A 22,268-nucleotide genomic window follows, 5' to 3' on the forward strand; every position below is an offset into this window, starting at 1 on the left:
GACCCCACAGATGGAGATGGCGCGGCATTTCCATTTCCATTTCGATTTTCAACAGAAATGAACTCCCCGATAAGAGAGACTAAATGTCAAAATTATCAACGCAAGCAAGGTGACCAATTAACCCATGATTGACCCATTGATGGGAAAATGGCAACAGGGTTTAAAGGATAACAAATTAAAGCTAAAAAATAGCATATATGTATGTCTTTACAATAAATTAATAAAAATATAAATATGACATAATAGAAATATAAATAAAAATAAATAAATTGAATAAATACATGTATTTAAAATTTTTAGATTTATAAAAAAGGAAAATTTTATAATTTAAAATTAAAAAAAAAACCCTTAAAACTCAATAAAAAAATAAACATTTCACATTACATTATTATTAAAAATTACATAAAAAAGCTATTAAAATAAAAAAAAAAAAACGTAATAAAAATAAATTATAAATAAAAATTAAGTGTAAAATAAAAACATATATTATTAAGCAATTATATATTTGTTTTATAGATTTTTAGAGTAAGAACATTTAATTATTTAAAATAACATTGAAAAAAAAACCCCTTTAAAACTCAATAAAAAATAAACATCTCTAAATTAAAAAAGGCAATAAAAACTTTAAAAAATGCCAAATAAAAATATAATTATGACATTGAAATAATAAAATTATAAATATAAATTCTAAATACATGCAATTAAATTTGTTTTATAACATAAATAACATTGAAAAACTTTAACTTAATTACTTAATTCTTCTTTTAAAAGACCTATAAAACCTTTAAAAATTTGCGCAGAAATATATTAAATAAATCATATCATATTATTTACTTTATTATAGTTAAAAAAAAGCTATAAAAACTTTAAAAAAATGTCACAGAAATATATAAAATAAATGATAAAATAATTATAAAATAAAATAAATATTAATATTCAATATTTTATGATGCTCATAAAGTTCCCCAGTGTTAATTCTATTATTTCACCTTAGTTACATTTTGGTAGCCAATTTTTCGGGCTTGTGAAAGTTAAATGTTTTAAAAAACCATATACAAGTTAGAAAATAATTAATTATAATTTTTGCCATGCTTTTAGTCTAAATTTGGCTAAAATTAGCCACGAACATGGGTTAAAAACCCTGTGATAGTATGTCCCAGGTCATTCAAACACCGGAGATTGCAGATCGAGCAAGAGGATGATCTGGAGGAGCAACAAATACAAGAAATACAAAAATATAAAATAAAATATAAGACCAAAGACTAGCAGGACAGACAAAGTGCAAATATATGTTGCAGACCACAAAAGCCGGGGTTCTCCGAGGCTAAAAGCCAAAAGGAAGGCGGGCCAGAACCGAACCGCAAAACAAAAAAACGAAAAGAAAAAATACAACAAAAAACACGGCTGAGTGGATTGCCTTACCTCGAGATGCCAAAGTGCATCAGGCACTAAAATGCAGAAAATTGAAACAGGCTTTTAATGAAATGAAAGCGCCGCGAGAGATGAGATGCGCTGCGTCTGGGTTGGACACTGGACACTGGACACTGGACACTGGATGCTGGATGCTGGATGCTGGGACTGCACCTATCTATCTGGCTATCTGCTGGCTGGCGTCCACGCGGCTCAAAGATGGTGGCAAACGAGAGCGAAAAAAGGCCAGAAAAAAAAAGGAAAACAAAATACAAAATAAAGCGAACACAAAGAGTCAATTAATTAGTAGATGGATCCACGATTATCGCTATATTAACATTGCACTGCAGTTGAAGTCGCCAGCAGTTGGTGTTCACTGTTCAAAAAAAGGTGTATTGATAGCATCCAAGTCTATAAAATTAATATAAATATTAATTATATTTAAATTTATTATTTTAAATGCTTCAAACTTCGGGAAACCCAAGTCTGTTCACCCTTCAAAAGTTTGCAATTGTATTCAGGGGTCCGAAAATCGATCATAACAAAGCCAAGTTATTAATAGATTATTAAATCCTTATGCATCCTTAATTTTAATTTTTATTATTAATAATTAAAATGTTGCATCAATTTTGAGAATTTTGACAATCACTAAAACTACATGCTACATTTCAAAATTTAAAATCAAATTTAAGGATCCAAATTTTAGTAGTTTTATGAAAATTAAAAAAAAAAAATTACTAAAAATTGTAGTGGGGAAAATTAAAGATTAAAATTTTAATAGCTAAGCTTAAAAATAATAAATTACAATTTTTAAGTTTTTAAAAGGTTATTTAAAATTTAAAAAAAAAATTCAACATTTTGCCAATCTATTTTTTTTTTACTTTTAAAATAAAAAAAAAAATACTAAAAAATTTTTTGAAAAAATTAAAGCTTAAAAATTTAATAGGTAAGCCAAAAAATGAATTAATTTCAATTTGGAAAAATGTTCTGTGCTACCTGAATTTTAATTTAATTTTAAAATTAAAAAAATAAATTAAAAAATTTGCCAATTTTATTTTTTTTTAATTTTGACAATGTTACTTACCCCTTATAAAATTTAAAAAAAATTAACTTTTTTTGATATAAAAAAACAAATTTAAAAAATCAGTAACTCAGCCAAAAAAGCACTACATTTAATTCGGAAACCAGTTTTTTCTTAGTTTTTCTAAGGTTAATAAATCTGCAAACTCAATTTAAGGTTATTTTTAATTTCAATTTTTGATTTTTTTTTTTAATTTTAACGATGTAACCCCTTATAAAATAAAAAAAAAAAATTAAAAAAATATTTTTTGCTTTAAACTTGGCTAAATCAACTTGAATGTTGATGCTGATCAAGAATATATATGATTTATAGGGTCGACTGTCACAAGTATTGCCCGTTTTCTCTCAGTGCTGAAGCTGTGGCCGCCGAGTGCTCTTCCTTTTACTTAAGATAACGTAACACCGGGGCATGGGATTGCAATATACGATTGAGAATCGGAATGGTAATGGGAATGGGATCCTCGAATGTGAAGTGAAGTGGAAGTGGAAGCCAAAGGCAAAGCCGAAATGATAACAGAGCGACGGCCGCGTCCAAGTGATAAGGCCATTTGAACTAACCCGCTCGGACAGCTGATACCGATAGGAGCAAGCAGGATCAAGAGCAGGAGGAGCAGGAGGAGCAGGAGAACGACCTGGAATTCAATCTAATGACATTTCCCAGAAAAAAGAAGAATACAAAAAACAGAGGCCCGGATGATCAAGCCCAAAAAGGGGCAGCAGAAACAGAAGCTGTAAGGAGAGAAATGATTTAAATACACGCAATCCTCAAGGCGCCATGGCGGACGGACCAATTCCTTAAATTTATGATGCAATTTGTTGGCAAAAAAAAAAAAGAAACAAACAAAGAAACACAAAGCAAAACAAGATAAAGGTAAAATAAACAATCGAGCAACAAATTGAATTCAGAATATAAAAATACGAAACTTTGGCTTTAAATTGTTGTAAAAATTGTATAAAAATATTGACAGAGAGTCCTCTGCCTGAGTCATCAATGAGTCAACTACTTTACAGATCACCTGGGCTCACCTCTAGGTAGTCATAGCCATAAATATGTATATAAAAAATCCTGAAACAAAAATCGAAAGCTAAGCCCCGCTTTGCATGCCTCCTCTCTATCATCTCAATGAAGATTATAAGCTACAGAGGAGCGGCGGAGGCAGGGGGTCTAGGAGGGGATGCAGCACGAGAGGGAGAAGAAGGAGGAGCACCACATGGAGCGGGAGCAAAACGGCAGCCATCCGGGAATCGCTTTACGTCTTCTGCGAAATATTCATTACAGCAAATTTGTAAAGGCAATCGACGGAGCAGACACCAAAAGGGGGTGCACAGGAAAAAATAAATTATTTATAAGAAAAATTAACTTGCAAATAAAATATTAACTTTTAACTTTTAGCTTAAAATGAATGAAAGAATTAAGGAGTTAAAAAGTGCTAAATTTAATTAAATTAAATTAAAAAAAAAAAATACCTAGAAAAACTATCCCTTTTTTTAGCAGTGTTCAGCAGAGCCAGAGGGTCGGATGATGACGCAGTCGGAGGCTGCAACATGACTTGGCCCCGGTTGGCTGTCTTATTTTATGTTTTTTTTTTTTGCCCCTCATCTTGGCCGTGTCCAATGCCGTCTTCCTCCACGTCTACTCGCTTTTCTTTCTTTCTTCTTTTTTTTTTGCGAAATTATCCGTGGTGTTATTATGCATTATGAGGCCTAATGCGCACAGTTCCTGTGTGTCTTCGGGGGATCGGAAGACATGCAGGCGAGAGACGAGAGGCGAGAATCGGAGAATCGGAGAGTCGGAAAGCAAAAAAAAAGGGGACAAAATCGGTGTACTATTTGCCAAGAAAAGCGTTAATAGATCAAGGCGGAAAAACTGATGGGAACAGGCACTGTGGAAAGTCATTCAAGAATTTTCCCGCTGACAATCTTGAAAAGAAATCAAGCCAAGGAAAAAAAAACGGCAAAAACCCAAGGCGACAACTCAATCGAGGCGTTACACTCGAAGAAAAAATTTCAACTAACAAAAGGGAAGTGAGAATGGTTATTGTAAAAAATTAATATTATTTCTTAAGCTAAAAAATTTTAAATTTCAAATTTTTAAATAATAAAATAATAATTCATGAAATCGAATTAAATTATTTAAAATTTATTATATATTATTTTTAAGTTCTATAGATATTTTTTTTCTGAGTATAAATAGTCTCAGGATCCAGATATTTCATTAGGCATCATTAAATAATAATTAATAAAATCAAATTCTAATATTTAAAATTAATTAAGAGCAGAAACCAAGCTACTAATGATATATTATTTTTCCAAGTGGCATCATAAAATTATAATTAATTAAAAAACCGAATTATAAATTATAAATGTTAAAATAAATATGAAATAAAAATAAACCAAGGTACCAGAGTTAGTTTTTTCTTTTTTTTTCCGAGTGTAAATAGTGTTAGGATCAAGATTCAAGCTGGAAATTGAATGCACGCTTTGTTCCCCCCTCCTACTCCTTCTTTATTGCATCCTCTTTCTCCCCTTCTTGATGGTCGCCGCTCCTTGCTTTTTCTTGATTTCTTTAGAGTTGTTTTTTTGTTTTTTTTTCTGTATTTTTTATGAAATATTGCCCAAGGGGCGGTTCAATTTTGATGCATTTACAAGGTTCGGGGTGTTGGTAATTATAGGGACTTTATGTCTGGAAGTTTCCTTTATGATAGGGTTTTTACTTTCAAGTTCCTTTCATATACCGTTCGCGCTGTTGTTGCACTCGCCTTTGATTGCTGAATTAAGTCGGTCGAGTGGATCTTCTTATTTTTATTTACTCTTTTTTTCTTTCGAATTTTTGCCCCGGGAAACGCCCCCATTTGGGGGGAAATAGGAAAGGTGCGGCCAAGGTTGGACTGAGACTCGGATTGGTTTTGTTTCAGTGTAGAAATATAAAACGGAAAATAATGGAATATTTTTTGTTGAAATTCAATGAAAAGCTTTTGTTAATCTAAACCGATTTTATCGAAATATTCAATATTAAATATAGTATTTACTTTTAAACAAAAGTATTTGGAAAATTGATTCAATTGACTTTTCTCAATTAGAATACCAATTTATTAAATGAAATAAAGATTTTAGTTAGTAACAATATTTTAATGTTTATTAATCGAATTATCGATATTATTTTAAGGAAAGTTAACATGTTTGAATAGAAATTTATACAAGTTTGTCAAGAAAAGAAATTGCCTGGTTGGGTCTTCCACTTAAAAGAAATGAACGAAAAAGTACATATTTGCTCTTGAGAAATACTTGCTCAACACGTCAAGTTTTTTAAGAGATGTACATAAATAGAACTTAAAAAAAGGTTTCAAAACCCACTGAACTTAAATGAGATTACCATAAGGTAATCTATAGTTACTTCTTACTAGTTATTAAGTGAAATAAATGGAAAGTTCATACATAGTAGTAGTTAATATACTCCAACGAGTTTTCTAAATTGTGCCCTTCTTTAAAGCGTCGAACACATCGTTTTGAGGCTTCACCACAGCCAAATTTTCACGTTTGGCAAATAACGTTTTGAGCGGTACATCATCCTCGCTTTCGGTTTCCGACGAATATATAGATATTTTGGCATTTCGCTCTTTGGCGGAGCTCGAAGGCTTATTGACAGCGGGCTTTGCTTCTGGCTGCGTCTTTCTATGCAGCCTCTTTGAGTACTTCGTTGGCTGCGGCGACTTGGCTTCAGTTGAGCCAACTATTGGCTGCGTGATGGTACTGCAAATTGTGTTCATTTTGGTCTTCAGCTGCTTTATGATGCCCTGTCACAGATATTGTTATTATTTTTTAGCTAAAAAGGTTAATCTAATTCCAACTTACATCCTTCTCGTGCTCGAGTGCAATTAGCTTGGTTTTCTTGTTCTCGAGGTCCTCCTGCAGGGCGATCATCTCATTCTGCAAATATAAATATATGTAGAATTATATAATATAATGTAAAAAAAAGGTGGTATTACCATTTGCTCCTTTAGTTGATCCTCGTACTTTTCCTTAGTAGCTGCCAACTGATTGCCCATCTGCTTCTTCTCATCCTTGAGGTTGGTATTCACCTTCTTAAGCTCATCAAGTTCAGCCACAAGACTTTGCATCTTCGCTTGCTCAGCACTCGATGCTCTGTCCCTATGCTCAAGTGCAGTTTTGAGGGCAGTTATATCGGCCTGATGGCGCTCTTTTTCGCCATCCAATTCGGTTTTTAGCCCCAGACTTTGATGGTTGGCCTTAGCTAGCTTTTCCTGCTCAGCCTGCAAGACTTGACCTTGATCCTTCAGCATGTTCTGCAAGCTTTTGATTGTTTCCTGCAACTCCAATTTTTGAGCCTCGCACTCTTGGCGCTCTGCGCTGTGGAGGGAGGCCTGCTGGAAGTTTGCAATTTCGAGCTTCTCCTGGCTCTCTATTAATTTCGTGAGATCCTGTGACTGCTTGTCCAAGATCGACATTAGGCTGGAAATGGTTTCCTGAAAAATAAATACAACATTTATTGCATTACTCCTTTTTTTTGGGATAAAACTTGCTTTGTGGGCGTTGTTTTGGGCATTCAGTTTCACTGATTCCCTGGCGAACTCATCGTTAACCTCAACCAGCGAGGTTTGAGTGGCCTCCAGCTCTTCAAGGCGAGCTGCCATTTCGTTGTTGAATAACATTAGCTCTTCGAAGTCCAACGCCTGCTGGTTGAGCCCATCGCACTCCAGTGTCTTGTCCCTCAATTCGGCATCGAGCTGATAACATTTATTCTGTTGACGAATAGAAATACGAGTTGAGAGTATAAATAGAGCAAGTAAAACGTATAACGAGTACAACAAAGAGGATACAGAGTTATCTGGTTTAAATACAACAAATACAGTGGATTTCAGTTATGGGTTCTATCTAAAAACAGTGAATATCAGAAACATGCCTCAAAATCTGCAAGTTCAGCAACTGTATCTTGCAGTTTGACCTTTTGCTCTTCCAATTCTGCCGCTTGCTTATTATTTTCATTTAAGAGATTTGCAGCAGTCGCTTCAGTTTGCTTCAGCTTCTGTTGCAGGTCGGTGAAATCACTTGCCATGTTGCTCAACTACCACAGAAAAAAACAAAATACATATAGGAGAATATTTCAAGGATAAAAAATTGGGATAATGCCGCTTACCTCAGCTTTAAAACGATCGAGCTCCGATTGGTTCTTGTCGAGCTCTAACTTTTGCTGGTCAATAAGTGTATTGGCCACTTGAACTTGGTTCTTGTAGTTCTTTTCGATATCTACACGCATCTTTAGAGCGTTTATATACTTATCGTGCAACTCCATGCCCAGCTGCTCCTGCAGGGCCAGCTTGTTCGCCAGACTCTTGTTATTGATTGCCATCTCATTAAGTCTGGAATGTACAGAATAAAGCGTATATGATCGATAATGTGACGACAGGAAAGGCTTGTCTTACCGACTCTTCAGCGAAATATTTGCATAGTGTTTTTCGGTGTTACTGTTCACCAAAGTCAGCAAACGCTTGGCAGTTTTTATATTGCAAGCCCTGTAATTGTCGTAGAACTTCTGAAACTGGTTGAGGTAATACATATCGTAGCCTGAAGAAGCCAGCAAGCCCTTGGCAGCGATCCACATTGACTGACAGGAGGCTATCTCAATGTCTGCCATAGGGGCATCATCTGCGTTCGTTTCGTTTGTGAGGCGTAGTATGTCAGGGTTCTCGTTTTCCTTATTATTGTTTTCCTGGTTTTGATTTGGCTTGGGGTCGGATTTGTGATAAGATTCCCCTTCCAATTGAGTTGGCTTGGGACTGTCAAGCCCCAGTTGCGTAGGAGTCATCCTTATCTTCTTTGCTTTGTCCTCGAAAAAAGATTTTGGCACCGGAGTTCCGCTTCGTTTTGGAGCCCTGGCGGGTGGAGCCTTGGCGGCGTTAATATCAGCAGTTTCTTTCTTGCTGGAGACATCTGGCGAACGAAGAGCTTGCCGAGTCTGGAACACTTCCAGTTGGCTCAAAGTGCTCTTACTGGCAGACGCAACTGTACCTTCAGAGTGTGCAACTTCGCTAACCTTGAGATCTTTGCAGTTATCCGCCATTTTGGATGTCTCAACGGGCAATCGCTTAGCTTCGCTAGTAGCGCTATTTTTTTGCGTCTCCACAGCGATTGGTGGTTTTTCCTGGGACGACTCGCAACCGGGACTGCGAGACGATTTACGTGAAGGCATTGCCACAGGACTTTTCGGGTTTTGTTGGCCTTTACGCGGCATGGCGAGCACCTTTCGGTATTTGGGAAATGTACAGAAAACCAACAGTTATTGATAGTTTCAGTGATTTTCATAGTCTTAGGCAATAGAGTGCCCGATAGAACAACAATTTAGTGCTAATAGAAAAATATATTTACCTTTTTTTCCACTTTTTCACAAATTCGACGAAACTTTTGCAAGGATAAGCGCGAAAAAGCAACGGTTAATTAAGTGTGACCGCGTCGCTACATCTTGAAAATACCACCTGTTTACAAATTAATACCGAAAACCAGCAAAAAAAAGGTAGTCCCGTCGGGGCCAAATTGTTCGGGTTTTAGGGCTTATTTTAACAGCTCGTGCTTATTCATTGAGTCATTTTATTCACTTGATTGCCGAACTAGGGCGTTTTTTTCCAACGGAACTACCTTGTATAATTCTATCATTAAAAAAACCACCTTTTTTAGGAAATTTCTCAGATCTGCGCAAGTGTGACCAGTTAACGGGACGGTGAAATGCCTGCCTTTTTGGCATTTGGCATTAAACCCCGTTCGGTCACGCTGGCTCATAAACTAAGCACACGAGATTATTAACCCTAAGTTTTGCAATTGCATTGTAATCAAGGTAAAGTCGCAATTTCAAAGTAACAACAACAACAATAAAGAAAGTGTGTGCCAAGGTGGCGTGTGCGTTACAGACGCAGTGTGTCTGCATGCTGCGCGTATGCATAGCGTGTGTGTGTGTGCTGCGACAGTCTCACGCCGTGTGAGTGTGTGTGTGTGTGTGTGAGTGTGGGAATTAGGTTGAGTGGCGCTGGATTCCTCGTATCCTTGCGCTTCCCTTGAAGTCTCCGGTCCCCATATGTCCGTGATCTGGGAAATAAACCACAAGTTCTGGCAAAAGGGGGCTACATGGGCGGGCAACGCACCGACAAAGCAGCGTAGCAGCCCAACTTAACCTCAAAGGCGGACGAACGAACGGAACAAACGAACGAACGAAGGAACGTGCGACGAAAGACAACACAAAGCAAACAAAGCGACTAATGCCAGTCGCCGAAGTTACCAAAACAAGACCCAGGGACCAGGCCAGGCCAGGCCAGGATCAAACACCCGAGCGATGAATCGGCTGCCCAGCAAATTCATGACCTCCCGCCTGATTGACTTCTTCGAAAGCAAGGCTTCCTTCCATTCCCTGAAATATTTACCCAATTCCCCTGTTAATGTTTCCCTATTCCCACTTGTGTCTACCCGCAGACCGCGCCTACAAGCAGGCCCCGGGTAATCAGCTGTACGAGATGGTTAAGAAGCGCCAGACAGATGCCCACGACCAGGCCAGCTCCACGGATTCCGGCGAGGAGGAGCTGCAGCATCATCATCGCAGCGGTGCCCTGGCCTCTGGCACAGGCATGGATGGTGGCACGCCCACAGCAACCAGTTGTCAGCACATAAAGAAGGCGGTGGATGCCACACGATTGCGGCGTCAGCTGAGGAACACTGGCCTGCTGTACGAGTGCTCGCAGTGCCAGAAGCTGGGCCAGGCCAAGACCGCTGGAAACGCAGAATCAACTGGAGGCGGCGAATCCGGCGACTATGAGTTTGATAGCACGCTTTGGTTGTGCCTCAAGTGCGGCAGCCAGCTGTGCGGGCGAGCCAGGAAGAAGCATGCCCTAGAGCACTACCAGGTGGGTCTCCTCCTCCTCCTACTACTCCTCCTCCTCCAGCCGTTTAAATAATCCTTTCTTAATCCCCCACAGACACCGCACTCGGATTCGCACGCCTTGGCCATGAACACTCGCTCCTTTGACATCTGGTGCTACGAGTGCGACATGAAGATCTGCTCCAATATGCGCAAGAACCTCCTCGAGTGCGTGGAGCTGGTCAAGCGGCTGGCCCAGAAGCCGCCTACAACGACCACCGCCACGCCCAGTCCGCCCACCATTAGCTACATTGAGCAAAAGTTCAAGTCCACGCTAGAGCATCTAACGCCCATGGTGCCCATGACGGGCGGTGGTTCGCCAGCCAGCCAGGAGGCCATACCACTGCCACCACCACCAACGACGTCGTCCTCCTCAGGTTCCCTGACCCTGGTGCCGGGCATGGCCAAGAGGATTGGCCAGAGCCAGGGACAGGCCAGTGCCAATGTGCCACGGCCCAGCCTCAACGAGCTGGATCGGCTGCCCAGGGTTCGGGGACTGACCAATTTGGGCAACACTTGCTTCTTTAATGCGGTGATGCAGTGCCTGGCCCAGACGCCCTTCCTTCTGTCCGATCTGAGGGACCTGGCCGAGCCGGGAGAGGAGTAAGTACCTCTTGGGGAACTTGGATCCACCCTAATCAATCCTAATCAATATTTTTCCCCCTGCAGATTCACTCTGCCTGGCGGCACCTTCAACTTTAAGGACAAGGGCGACATTGAGCTGCCCAAGATCGAGGGTAAACTCTCCTCCTGGGGTCCCCTCACCGCCGCTTTGGCCAATGCCCTCGAGGAGCTCCAAGCCGGCGGCAGTGTCTTTACGCCCAGCAAACTCTTCGACAAGCTGTGCACCAAGTGCCCCCAGTTTACGGGCGGCGATCAGCACGATGCTCATGAGCTGCTCCGCCAGCTGCTGGAGAGCGTGCGCAACGAGGATCTGAAGCGGTATCAGCGCGTCATCCTGCAGAACCTCGGCTACAAGGACCAGGACATCAACAGCGTGTCGGAGGAGATGCGGCAAAAGTGCAAGATCTATGGCAATCAGGCTGGTGATCGCATCCTGCGCCCGGAGCAGGTCTTCCGCGGCTTTCTCGTGTCCACGCTCACCTGCCAGGACTGTCACAGTGTGTCGTCGCGGCATGAGTACTTCCTGGACATGTCGCTGCCGGTGGCCGTGGAGAAGCCACAGCCGCCGCAGCGTCGCAAACCGAGTCCCGAGCTCTCGCTTCTGGCCAGCGGTAGCTCCATTACCACGACCTCTGCCAGCGGTCAGCCGACGGTTATCAATACCAAGTTCTCCGATGGCAATGTGAACTTTACGGCCTCGTCCTCCTCCTCCTCCTTCTACCTCCACGGGGATCTGCCGGAGCAGCAGCAGCAGCAGCCGCTGGGTCCCTCCAAGTCGCAGGTGAAAAAGGAGAAGGAGCGGGAGCGCAAGGCCAAGCGAGCGGCCAAACATCAGCGCCTCAAGCAGGCCCAGAAGCTCAGCCTCAAGCTGAACGGGAATGAGAATGGAAATGGGCTGGGCTCTGGCGATGGGCAGGCGGCGGCGCCGGAGCAGCCCAACCAGGAGACCACGTCGTCCAGTCCGACCACCTCAGAGCATTCGGATGCCGATGTGGAGGACAATCTGGTGGAGGACACGGCACCGCCAGCCGCCGCGGGAGCCAAATTTTACACGGACAGCAATGGCAATGCCCAGCCGCTGGGCGAGAAGCGTGACGATACGCCCGAGCACATGGACAAGGATTCACTGGAGGAGGATGAGAATGACTCTGGCATAGCCACCAGTCCCGCACCGACCAGCACCAACGTACCAACCGGCACTAACTCCTCCTCATCCGCCTCCGTGGCTGGAACACTTGACGAAGCAGAGGCGGAGGGCGAGGCCAAGGTCACGGCGGCAGCCAGCCTGGTGAGTGCCGGCCTCTCGGAGAAGGGAGCCTCCCTCATACGCCAGCTGTCCATTGGAGCCGAGCAGGGCGGACTAAATGGCCTAGAAGCAGCGGGAGGAGGAGGAGGAGCAGGAGGAAACGGTACCGAGAACGAAGCCCAACCTCCCAGCCAAGCTCCCACGCCAGCCCAGGCCCTAGCCAAGGCCCAGGCCCGGGCGAAACGTGTACGCACGCAAAGCTACTCGGATTGGAGCACCACGATAGCACCGCGCTATCAGTGCGAGGACGGCGAATGCTCCGTCCAATCCTGCCTGAACAACTTTACCGCCGTGGAGCTAATGACTGGCCAGAACAAGGTGGGCTGCGATAGCTGCACCCTGCGCCTCAACGGCAGCGATCCAAAGGCCAAATCGGTGAACACGAATGCCACAAAGCAGCTACTTGTGTCCAGTCCCCCGGCAGTGCTCATCCTCCATTTGAAGCGCTTTCAGCTGGGGCCACGCTGCATCTTTCGGAAGCTAACGCGACCCGTGAGCTATCCCAATCTGCTGGACATTGCCGCCTTCTGTGGCTCCAAGGTGAAGAATCTGCCGAATATTGATCGCAAGCAGAAGAAGCTGCTGTATGCCTTGTACGGCGTTGTGGAGCACTCGGGCGGCATGTACGGTGGCCACTACACGGCCTACGTGAAGGTGAGGCCCAAGGTAACGCCGGGCGACAAGCGTTACAAGTTTTTGCCGCTGGGCAGCAAGGCGGAACTGGATCAGGATGATGAGCAGCTGAAGAAACTGGAGGAGCTGCAGGCCAAGCGAAAGGCACGTGATTTGCATATGCAGGCAATGGATGACAGCGATGACTTTTCCAGCAGCAATTCGTCCACCTCGGATGATGCAGGGCAGCAGGAGGAAACGCTGCTGCCGCCGCCGCAGGAGGAGGAGGCCGCCCATGTCCAGGCGCCGCCAGGCAAATGGTATTATGTGTCCGATTCGCGGGTCCAGGAGGTCAGTGAGGACTCGGCGCTGAAGGCGCAGGCCTATCTGCTGTTCTACGAGCGCATCTACTAGGTGGGGGGAGGGCAGGAGGAGAAGCTAGCCTAACATTTATTCACTGATTTCATTATTTACTTTTGTTTTCTTTTTTTTTTAAATTTATTCTCTGCATTTAGGAAAGGGGAAAGGGATTTAAACACGAAGGAACGCTAGGAACTAGGGGTAGCGAGAGAGAGAGAGGGCAGCAAGAGACCTTATACTTGTCTCTTTCTAAGCCAGCAAAACACTTGATTGTTTATTAGTTTTTCTTAACATTTTTTTTTACATTTCTAGGGAAAAGACAGTTTATTAGTTCTTAGTTAGTTGGAAACGTTTTAAATTTAGTTTTTTTCCAAGCCAGGACAGCAGGAGAATGCCGGAATCCAAGAGAAGAGAAACCATTTGCTGATTGAGGAGAATGTTCACAAGTTATAAACGCAAGAAATACGAATGAAAAATAAAGCCACAACCAATTGCTCGCTTCTGCCAATAAATTTAACTTTGCAGTAACCTTAACTTATATACTTATATACCATATACACACACATTATATAAAGGGGTGCAAGTGTTTCCGAGAGATTTATACTTCTCTAGCGAAACATAAATACACAACTATACAGACAGTTAATCTTATGAATTAGGCTTAACTAACGATTTAATTATGATATACAGAGTAATTAAGGAGATGTTTTTATCGGGAGATCCCAAAAACCATTCAAAAAGTCCAGAGATGTGAGCAATTAAAGCCAATTCAAGTGTAATTTTTCCATTCATTTCTTTTATTATTAATTATTTTATTTAACAGGTATTGTAAAATAAAGAACGTAAAGCTGCAACTTTTGTAAAAATAAGCCAGAAAAAACGTTTTAGGTATTTTTATTTAAAACGAAAATAAATGAATAAAAATAAAAACAAACTAAAACGAAAATAAATAAAATAATTAAAATGGAAACCCGACGTAAAAAGTATAAACCATTTTCGCTTTTAAACTGAACACATAGTTGTGATAATTAAACTATTTAAGGCAGTCATTAAAGGATTAACAACTTAATTATTAATTATAAAATTCAATTAACTGCATTACAGAGCTCTTTTTCTGGGGTTTAAAATAATAATAATTAAAAAAGGTTCGTAAATACAGAAGAAACTGCAGTAAGTATACTAATTATAATTATATATTTAATGCATAAATAATTATAATTAATATATCCATTACAATTATAATTAAACTGTTTAAAAACAAGAAAAAAGCTTAGTAACTACAGTAGAAACTGCAGTAAAATGGTATTAATTATAATTATAATTAATATGCATGATTAAGAGCCGGTTTTCTAGACTTCTGGGAAATGAAATCAACGCCTTATCGGCAATCTGCCCTCTCCATCTGATCCCATTCCCCGGGATGCCCAAGGTCAAGACGCAAAAGCTCCGGCACAACCATAGCTCTCTTCCAGTTGCACGATGAGAGCTGCTCCGTTCGGATTGTGCCGGTTCTGGCTGGGATTGGCCATGGGCCTGCTGCTGGCCAGTGATTCCGGCTTGGTTTCGGCCAAGCGCTACCTGCGCTGTGAGCTGGCCAAGAAGCTGCTCGATCCGCCTTACAGGTTCGATCGATCGCTGCTCTCCAATTGTGAGTTTATATTCGACTTTTACATCATATAAAATACTCATAATTTCCTGACCCTTTCAGGGATCTGCCTGCTGGAGCACGAAAGCGACCTGGACACCAGCAGGATCACCTCGAACCCGAATGGCACCCGAAACTATGGCTTGTTTCAGATCAACAGCCGATTCTGCCAGGAGGGCAGGCGCGGCGGCATCTGCAATGTCAAGTGCGAGGGTAAGAAACTCTGATTGTTCTGGGGATTATCTGTCTTAACACCCCAGTATGTGTCTCCTCCACCTGGCAGATCTCCTGGAGGAAAATCTAATGGAAGCCTCGGTCTGTGCCAAGCGGATTCATTCTTCGGATGGCTTTCAGCATTGGAATGGCTGGCAGCGTCATTGTCGAAATACCCAGAACCTGCCGAATCTGAGGGTCATTTGTGGGATATAAATCAAGTTTTATTTATTAAATATTAATATTAAAAGTTAAGTTAGGTTTTTAAGTGCTTAAATATGGGATTACTGACTCTGTAAATTAAGAACTTCGGGATAATTTCAAATATTAATTTAAATGAAATAAAAAGGGTTCTTTAATGGGGTCTTTAATTAATTTTAAAACAAAAATTAGCTGCTGAAATGACTGTAAAATATATCGGAACTATAATAAATAAATAAATAAATAAAGAAAAAAAATTTTAAAAGCCCATTTTTTATATATTAAAATACCCTTATATATAATAAATACAATTAATATTAATGCATTTTTGGCCGAGTTATGATTGTTTTTAATATAAAAAATCAGATTTTATAATACAAAATAATATTTTTCTAAGTCAAGGAATCATTTCCGACCCCATAAACCATATATATTCTTGATCAGCATTAAAATACGAATCGTTTAAGCCATGTTTGAGGGAAATCAAATTTTGAGCCATTTTTTCAAAATGTGATAAGGGGTTACATCATTAAAATTCTCAATTTTTGACCTAAAATTTTTTTTCTAACTAAGTATGCAGATTTGTTAACCTCATAAAAACTAACACAGAACAGTTTTCCGATTTAAAATTAATGCATTTTTGGCAGAGTTATGATATTTTTTAATATAAAAAATCAGATTTTATAATACAAAATAATATTTTTCTAAGTCAAGGAATCATTTCCGACCCCATAAACCATATATATTCTTGATCAGCATCAACAGGGGAATCTTTCTAGACATGTCCGGAAGAAATCGATTTTTTGGCCATTTTTGCGAAATTTGATAAGGGGTTACATCATTAAAATTTGCGAAAATGGCCAAAAATTTTGATTTCTTAAAATTTTAAATTTGGTATGCAGTTTTTTTAAATCAATAAAAACTAACACAAAACTGCTTTCCGAATCGAAATTAATGCATTTTTGGCTTAGTTATAATATATTTTAATATTTTTAATTGGGTATAAAAACTTTGGCTGGCAAAAGTTAGCTTTCTTTCTTGTTTTATATTAAAATATTTTTGTTAACAAAACTAAGTTTTTAAAAGTAAAAAATATTCTAAATATATTTTTAAGAACTTTTATTAAGTTTAAAAATTAAAATAAATAATATAAATGTATATCAGGGATCGTAATCATTATAAGTAAAAAATTTAAAATCATTGTTTAATTAATTAATCTAATAATTTTAATATATTTAGCTTACTGTTAATAATTTATAATTTTATAGATATTTAATAACTCATAGAATAATAATTATAATAATTAATTAACATAATATAATATATAATAATTAATATATAATATTTAATATTAATATGATTATTGTTATTTTTTATTAATATTATTTATAACTGAAAATATTTTCAAGTTTAGACCTTTTAAGGTCTTACCAAAGCCCCCAATCCACCAGAAGCTATAAATCCAAGGTAGTTCTCTTTGCTCAGAGAGGTTCCCGAGAGGTCTCATTATCACCCAGTGAGGAGCGCAAGCTTCCTCTCTCCAAAGTTTCTGGCTTTTGAGCTTTTCCGACCAGGTTGAGTCACCCGCATGAAATAATGCTCGTCTCCCCAGAGCTAACGTGGCCCCACGGCGGAGATTTCATTTGGCGACATCGGCCGAACCACTCGGAGCGTTTGTCGGCCGAAAAAAACAAAGTTTTCTTTTCGTTCAATTTGGCAACGTGTTCAAAGAATATATTCTATACAAAACTAAAGTCAGTTTAAACTGAATTAAAATAGAAAAGTCTAAAGTCCAGTGCCCAGTGCCACAGAGATACTACAATCTCTCCAAATAGCAATATTATATATCCAGAGATATACATGCCAAGCTGTCATTACATAAATGCTGGTTTCCTACATGTGATATTGTGCTTGATACCCTGAGACCCCTGAAAAATATATATAATAATAACCTATACCCTTATTACAAACCCCTGATACCCCTGCCCCTGAACCCGAAACCAAACCCAAAACCTTGAAGAGATTGCTCCTGATCTTCTGTGGAAGATCAGTCGTTGAGCCGAGTTTTAAGTGTTTAAAGTTGAAGCTATAAATATATATATATATATAAATATATAAGTGTATGCTTATTTTTTGTTTTTGTGCTCAAGTCCCCCCAAGATCTTAATATATAATGCCTGATCTCTGTCTTGTAAAATAGTGATTTCCATAAAGAAATTTCCAAAGGAAATTCTGACCAATTTACATCCTGATATTTTATCTTAGAACTTTATAAAAAATATATTCAAAATATATACAAAATCTATACAAAATATATACAAAATATATGCAATATATATGTGAATAAAAAATATATTTAAAATATTATATAAAGAAATCTATTTTATATTGTGTTGGGTGGTAAAAATGATAAAAGATTTCTTATAGAGATCTTGAAAATATATAAAAGAATTCTTCTATGTGTGATGTTTCAGATATAAATATGAATATTTTAGGGAAATGTGAATAAAAAATGCCCAAAATATTTAAGAAAACTTCTTAATGAAATTCTAAAGAAATTATTAAAATTATATATAAAATATATAATATATTCTCTAATGAAATAATAATTAAATTCTGTGAAGCTATAACGAAATTTGAAGGAAAGTCATATGAAATTATTATCAATTTCGTAAGATTGTGAAATTATGAAGCACTGGAAAAAATTATAGTGAAGCCTTAAAAAAATTAATGAAAATTGTTGTTTGTTTACAAAAATATAAAAAAATTTCTTAAATATATACATAAATAGTATAATATAAATATTAATAAATATACATATGTATATATAAAAATTCATAATATATAGAATTTTAAAGCTTTTCTCATTTTATATAACTGAAGTGATCCTAAAGTATTAAATATAAATATATATATAAATTTATTTTAAATTAAGTAACAAGAATATGGTAAAATCTTCTTAAAGAGTGATCTTTAACCTGCTTCCTCAAACATTGGATTCCCTGGAAATGAATAATAATAAATAATTCTAAATAAATCTAAATAAATCTAAAAAATATCTAATAAAATATAAAATATAAAAATATAAATATATAAAAAAATACATAAATATAAATAAATAAATATAAATAAATATAAATAAATATAAATAAATATAAATAAATATAAATAAATAAATATAAATAAANATAAATAAATATAAATAAATATAAATAAATATAAATAAATATAAATAAATCCAAATAAATCGAAATAAATCGTAAATAAATCTAAAATAAAGCTAAAAAAAATCGAATAAAATCTTAAAAAAATGATTTTGATTTTTCAGCAGATGAAGCGATCAAGTAAATGCATGAGGGATCTTTAAGATAAAGTTCCTGGAGCATTATGTTGATCTCCATCTCCAAATCGATGCATGAATGATGCCCTGCAAAATGAGTTCGTTTCCATTTTTGGAGACTGTAACCTTTGCAGGTGAATTATCCCCCTGTTCTAGACCTTTCTTAATATATTTCCTTACATTTTCCATATTTTCAACATTTTTCTATATTTTCATAAGCTTGCGAAATGCAACATCCATTTGGATCACCTTACAGGCTGGCGGTTGTGGGGCTATTTCATCACAGGGCGAAATAAATGCAAAAAATTCCCCACCGCCTGGCCTTTGGGGGGCTTTGTTTGCGTCTTTTTTAGTTGTTTTTTTTTCTGTTTTTATTTTTGTATATCGAAAACGACGCCAAATCCACGTAGTTGATAGTGAGAATTGCAAAAACAAAACCCATACTATCACAGGTCTTTATTGTTGTGAGAGAGAGAGAGACAGAGAGAGAGAGAGAGAGAGCGCGGTCAGCTACAGTGGAGACTGGCTAATGGGAAAGTTTAATTAAGATTATTATATATTATAATTATTAATAATTATTTAATAATTTCTTTTTCTCTCTTTTATGTTTTTAAAGTATTTAAGATCATTAAAAAAATATTGTTAAAATCTTTTTATTTAGTTACTTAAATATTTGCAATTTTAAAATCACTATAGAAGTATCAGATATGATTTTTTGGCTAAATAAAATTAGAAATATAATTAAAATAAAATTATAAAACTCAATCTAGATATTGCAGGGAATAGACCTTCCTTTCAGTGGCTTTTAATAAATAAAAATAAATATATTTAAATAACAAATAAATAAAATAAAAATGTAAACAAATTTCCAAGTACAAATACTGATGAAATTCCTTGTAGTTTGCCCCTAAGGAGCAAGCTCCACTGTACTCCAATCGCTCTCCCTTTGTCTGCGACGCATATTTCGCACTGTTCCGACTGTTCTCAGGCCCCGATTTACCTCTGCCCCCCCCCCTCCTCTGCCGCTCTACGCCCTTATTACCCCCTCCAGCGAGTTAACGTTCTGCCGGCGCCAGACGCCGACGGCCGACGTGGTCGTGGGTTCGCGGAGCGTATAAAAGTTGCCGGCCGGCGAGCGTTTGTCATCAGTTTGCAAGCCTTCCAGCTTTGTAGAGAAGCCAACCAAACAAGTTCTCAGCGAAAAAAGCCAGAAATCAACAGGGAAAACTATTCCAAACAAAGAAAACCGCACATATTTACACCATTGAGGGAAATTCATACCAAAAGGAATCCTTAGCCATGAGCGAGTTGACCAGAGATCTGCGGCAGCAGCAGCCGGAGCAGCAGGATCCCGTCGAGCTGCTCGACTGTGACATCGAGTTCGAGGAGGATCAGTCTCCCGTGGAGGTCCAGCAGACAGCCAAGATCCCGGCCAGTTCGGCCAAGCTCTTCACCAAGGCCCTCAAGAAGGTGTCCAAGGTGCAGCGCATGCTGGAGCAGGCACGCATCCTGCTGGCCGAGGAGCAGGAGCAGGAGCAGGCCACCTCCAAGAAGGACCAGAAGAAGGCCAAGAAGCAGTTGAAGAAGCAGGCTAAGAAGGCCAAGAAGCTGGCCAAGAAGCAGGCCAAGAAGAGCGCCGAGGGAGAGATCCTGGCGGAGGAGGAGGCGGTGCCCCCAGCTCGTTCCCGTTCGAACAGCGTTAGCTCCACCTCGAGCTCCTCCAGCTCCTCCAGCTCTAGCTCGAGTTCCAGTTCTAGTTCCAGTTCTGGCGAGGATCAGGAGCTCAACTTCTATGGCTACGGCTGGGGTCGCAATCCCTGGCGCCGGGGACCTCATCATTGCCGTCGTCACAGCATTGGCCATAAGCATGGCAAGCATCATGGTCATCATGGTAGGAGACATGGTCATGGACACGGGCATGGACATGGACATGGACATGGACATGGTCACAAGCATGGCCATGGACATGGACATGGTCATGGACACGGACATGGCCACGGACCTCGTCGCCATCACCTGGGACCCCATCACTTTGGACCCCATCACTTTGGTCCCCATCCCTTTGCCTTCGATAGGCGATCCTGGCTGGGACCTTGGCAGGATCAGTGCCAGTTTTTTCGGTGGATGGGCCTGCCGTGGGCCCCAGAACCAATCACGGACTGCCGCAGCCGGAGGAGGAGCCGATCTCTGTCTAGATCCGCCTACCCAAATCGTGGAGATTTTGGACTCGGACACGTCTACGGACACGGATACGGACACGGACACGGACATGGCCACCCGGGTCGATCACATGACCGTCGAGTAGAGCGTTCTAGCTCCTCCAGCTCCAGTTCCAGCTCGGAGAGCGACCAGGAGCTCAGGAAGAGGAGCAAGAAGAGCAAGAAGCATGGCGGCAAGAGTAGGTCCAGGTCGAGCTCTAGTTCTAGCTCCAGCTCCAGTTCGAGTTCCAGCTCCGAGGAGGAGAAGAAGACCAAGAAGCAGAGGAAGCGGCAGGGCAGGAAGCAGCGTGGCAGCAGCTCCTCCTCCTCCTCCTCCTCCTCGTCGAGTTCCTCCAGTTCCAGTTCGGACAGCGAGGGAAAGGTGGAGAAGAGGCACCACAAGCGCGGTCATCATCATGGCAGACCGCATCATGGCCCACACCATGGCCCACATCATGGCCATCACTTTGGCCCACATCCTGGCCATCACTTTGGTCCCCATCATGGTCATGGACCGCATCGCCGAACAGACTTCCCCTGGCCTCAGCATGAACCTACTAGGCTCCTAGCTCCTTCCTTTGGACCTTCACCGCCTGCCTTTGGACCACCGCCACCAGAACCTTTTGGCCCGCCAGCCTTTGGCCAGGATTGTCGTCGTCGCGGACGCTCTCTGTCCCGTTCCCATCACCCGGAGAGAGCCCACTCCAGACCAGGCTCTCGTTCGCACTCCCGATCGGAGGAAAAGCCAAAGGAACACTGCCAGAAGAAGAAGAAGGACAACAAGTGCAAGGATAAGGGCAAGAAGAACAAGAAGCACCACAAGCATGGACATCATGGCAAGCATCATGCTTAGAGATCCAGGATGACCCAAAGATTTATCAATATTCCTTCAATATCATAACTACTATATAATCTTTAAACTATAATCTTGTATCATTTAATCTTGTATCCTTCAATATTTTATTTTTCAATCTTTAATCCTTTAATCCTTTAACCTTGTATCCTTCATTCTTGTATCCTTCTTAACCAAAAAACAACTTTAAATATATAACCAAAAGCTTTATTATTATATAGAAAAAAACACACAAAAAAAAGGAACAAAATGTTAAATACAAAAAATATATAAATAAAAATAAAATATATAAACAAAAGAAAAATTAGTTGTATTTTTTGGAGGAAAAGTGGCCTACATTAAAATATATTTATATTAAGATATATAAATAAATACCAATAAATAAATATGTTAAAAAAAAATATAACAAAATATAGAAAAATGTAATTAAATAAATATATAAAAATATTTTAACATTTAAATTAAGGAAATATAGAATTAAAAATAAAAAATATAAACAAAAGTAAAT

The 22,268-nt window shown here is 39.5% G+C and overlaps 4 protein-coding genes across 5 annotated transcripts; 3 read left to right on the forward strand and 1 right to left on the reverse strand.

Moving 5' to 3' along the window:
- Positions 1-5,914: 5,914 nt before the first annotated feature.
- Positions 5,915-8,907, reverse strand: LOC108076019 (putative leucine-rich repeat-containing protein DDB_G0290503). The gene is made up of 8 exons (XM_070288578.1): positions 8,875-8,907; positions 7,932-8,749; positions 7,646-7,868; positions 7,436-7,573; positions 7,065-7,250; positions 6,477-6,974; positions 6,343-6,417; positions 5,915-6,284 (listed from the first exon to the last, which is right to left on the reverse strand). Exons 2-8 carry the CDS (start codon positions 8,738-8,740, stop codon positions 5,958-5,960), a joined length of 2,256 nt encoding a protein of 751 aa, XP_070144679.1. The 5' UTR covers positions 8,741-8,749; positions 8,875-8,907; the 3' UTR covers positions 5,915-5,957.
- Positions 8,908-9,247: 340 nt separating this feature from the next.
- On the forward strand, positions 9,248-14,089 carry Usp16-45 (ubiquitin specific protease 16/45). 2 transcript variants are annotated; one of them, XM_017168780.3, is made up of 4 exons: positions 9,248-9,337; positions 9,967-10,394; positions 10,467-11,011; positions 11,078-14,089. In XM_017168780.3, the coding sequence occupies exons 2-4, from the start codon at positions 10,008-10,010 to the stop codon at positions 13,362-13,364; spliced, it is 3,219 nt and encodes a 1,072-aa protein (XP_017024269.1). In that variant the 5' UTR covers positions 9,248-9,337; positions 9,967-10,007; the 3' UTR covers positions 13,365-14,089. The 2 variants fall into 2 exon arrangements, with proteins under 2 accessions (XP_017024269.1, XP_070144034.1); XM_070287933.1 differs by lacking the exon at positions 9,248-9,337 and adding an exon at positions 9,726-9,884.
- Positions 14,090-14,771: 682 nt separating this feature from the next.
- Positions 14,772-15,634, forward strand: LOC108076072 (lysozyme). Its single transcript, XM_017168779.3, has 3 exons — positions 14,772-14,958; positions 15,019-15,168; positions 15,239-15,634. Exons 1-3 carry the CDS (start codon positions 14,790-14,792, stop codon positions 15,382-15,384), a joined length of 465 nt encoding a protein of 154 aa, XP_017024268.1. The 5' UTR covers positions 14,772-14,789; the 3' UTR covers positions 15,385-15,634.
- Positions 15,635-19,831: 4,197 nt separating this feature from the next.
- On the forward strand, positions 19,832-22,039 carry LOC108076112 (filaggrin-2). The gene has a single exon (XM_017168836.3). The coding sequence runs from the start codon at positions 20,009-20,011 to the stop codon at positions 21,758-21,760; it is 1,752 nt and encodes a 583-aa protein (XP_017024325.1). The 5' UTR covers positions 19,832-20,008; the 3' UTR covers positions 21,761-22,039.
- The last annotated feature ends 229 nt before the right edge of the window (positions 22,040-22,268 follow it).

Source organism: Drosophila kikkawai, chromosome X (assembly GCF_030179895.1).
Source record: "Drosophila kikkawai strain 14028-0561.14 chromosome X, DkikHiC1v2, whole genome shotgun sequence".
Taxonomy (NCBI): Eukaryota; Metazoa; Arthropoda; class Insecta; order Diptera; family Drosophilidae; genus Drosophila; species Drosophila kikkawai.

Excerpts from the sequence above, each read along its gene's own strand:
- LOC108076019 (XM_070288578.1), bottom strand. The coding sequence starts at position 8,740 with ATGCCGCGTAAAGGCCAACAAAACCCGAAAAGTCCTGTGGCAATGCCT. Across the intron at positions 7,869-7,931 it reads AATATTTCGCTGAAGAGTCG|ACTTAATGAGATGGCAATCA; the intron begins GTAAGACAAGCC and ends TGTACATTCCAG. Across the intron at positions 7,574-7,645 it reads TCGATCGTTTTAAAGCTGAG|TTGAGCAACATGGCAAGTGA; the intron begins GTAAGCGGCATT and ends TTTCTGTGGTAG.
- Usp16-45 (XM_070287933.1), top strand. The coding sequence starts at position 9,830 with ATGAATCGGCTGCCCAGCAAATTCATGACCTCCCGCCTGATTGACTTC. Across the intron at positions 9,885-9,966 it reads CCTGATTGACTTCTTCGAAA|ACCGCGCCTACAAGCAGGCC; the intron begins GCAAGGCTTCCT and ends GTCTACCCGCAG. Across the intron at positions 11,012-11,077 it reads CTGGCCGAGCCGGGAGAGGA|ATTCACTCTGCCTGGCGGCA; the intron begins GTAAGTACCTCT and ends TTCCCCCTGCAG.
- LOC108076072 (XM_017168779.3), top strand. The coding sequence starts at position 14,790 with ATGAGAGCTGCTCCGTTCGGATTGTGCCGGTTCTGGCTGGGATTGGCC. Across the intron at positions 14,959-15,018 it reads TCGATCGCTGCTCTCCAATT|GGATCTGCCTGCTGGAGCAC; the intron begins GTGAGTTTATAT and ends TGACCCTTTCAG. Across the intron at positions 15,169-15,238 it reads CTGCAATGTCAAGTGCGAGG|ATCTCCTGGAGGAAAATCTA; the intron begins GTAAGAAACTCT and ends TCCACCTGGCAG.
- LOC108076112 (XM_017168836.3), top strand. The coding sequence starts at position 20,009 with ATGAGCGAGTTGACCAGAGATCTGCGGCAGCAGCAGCCGGAGCAGCAG.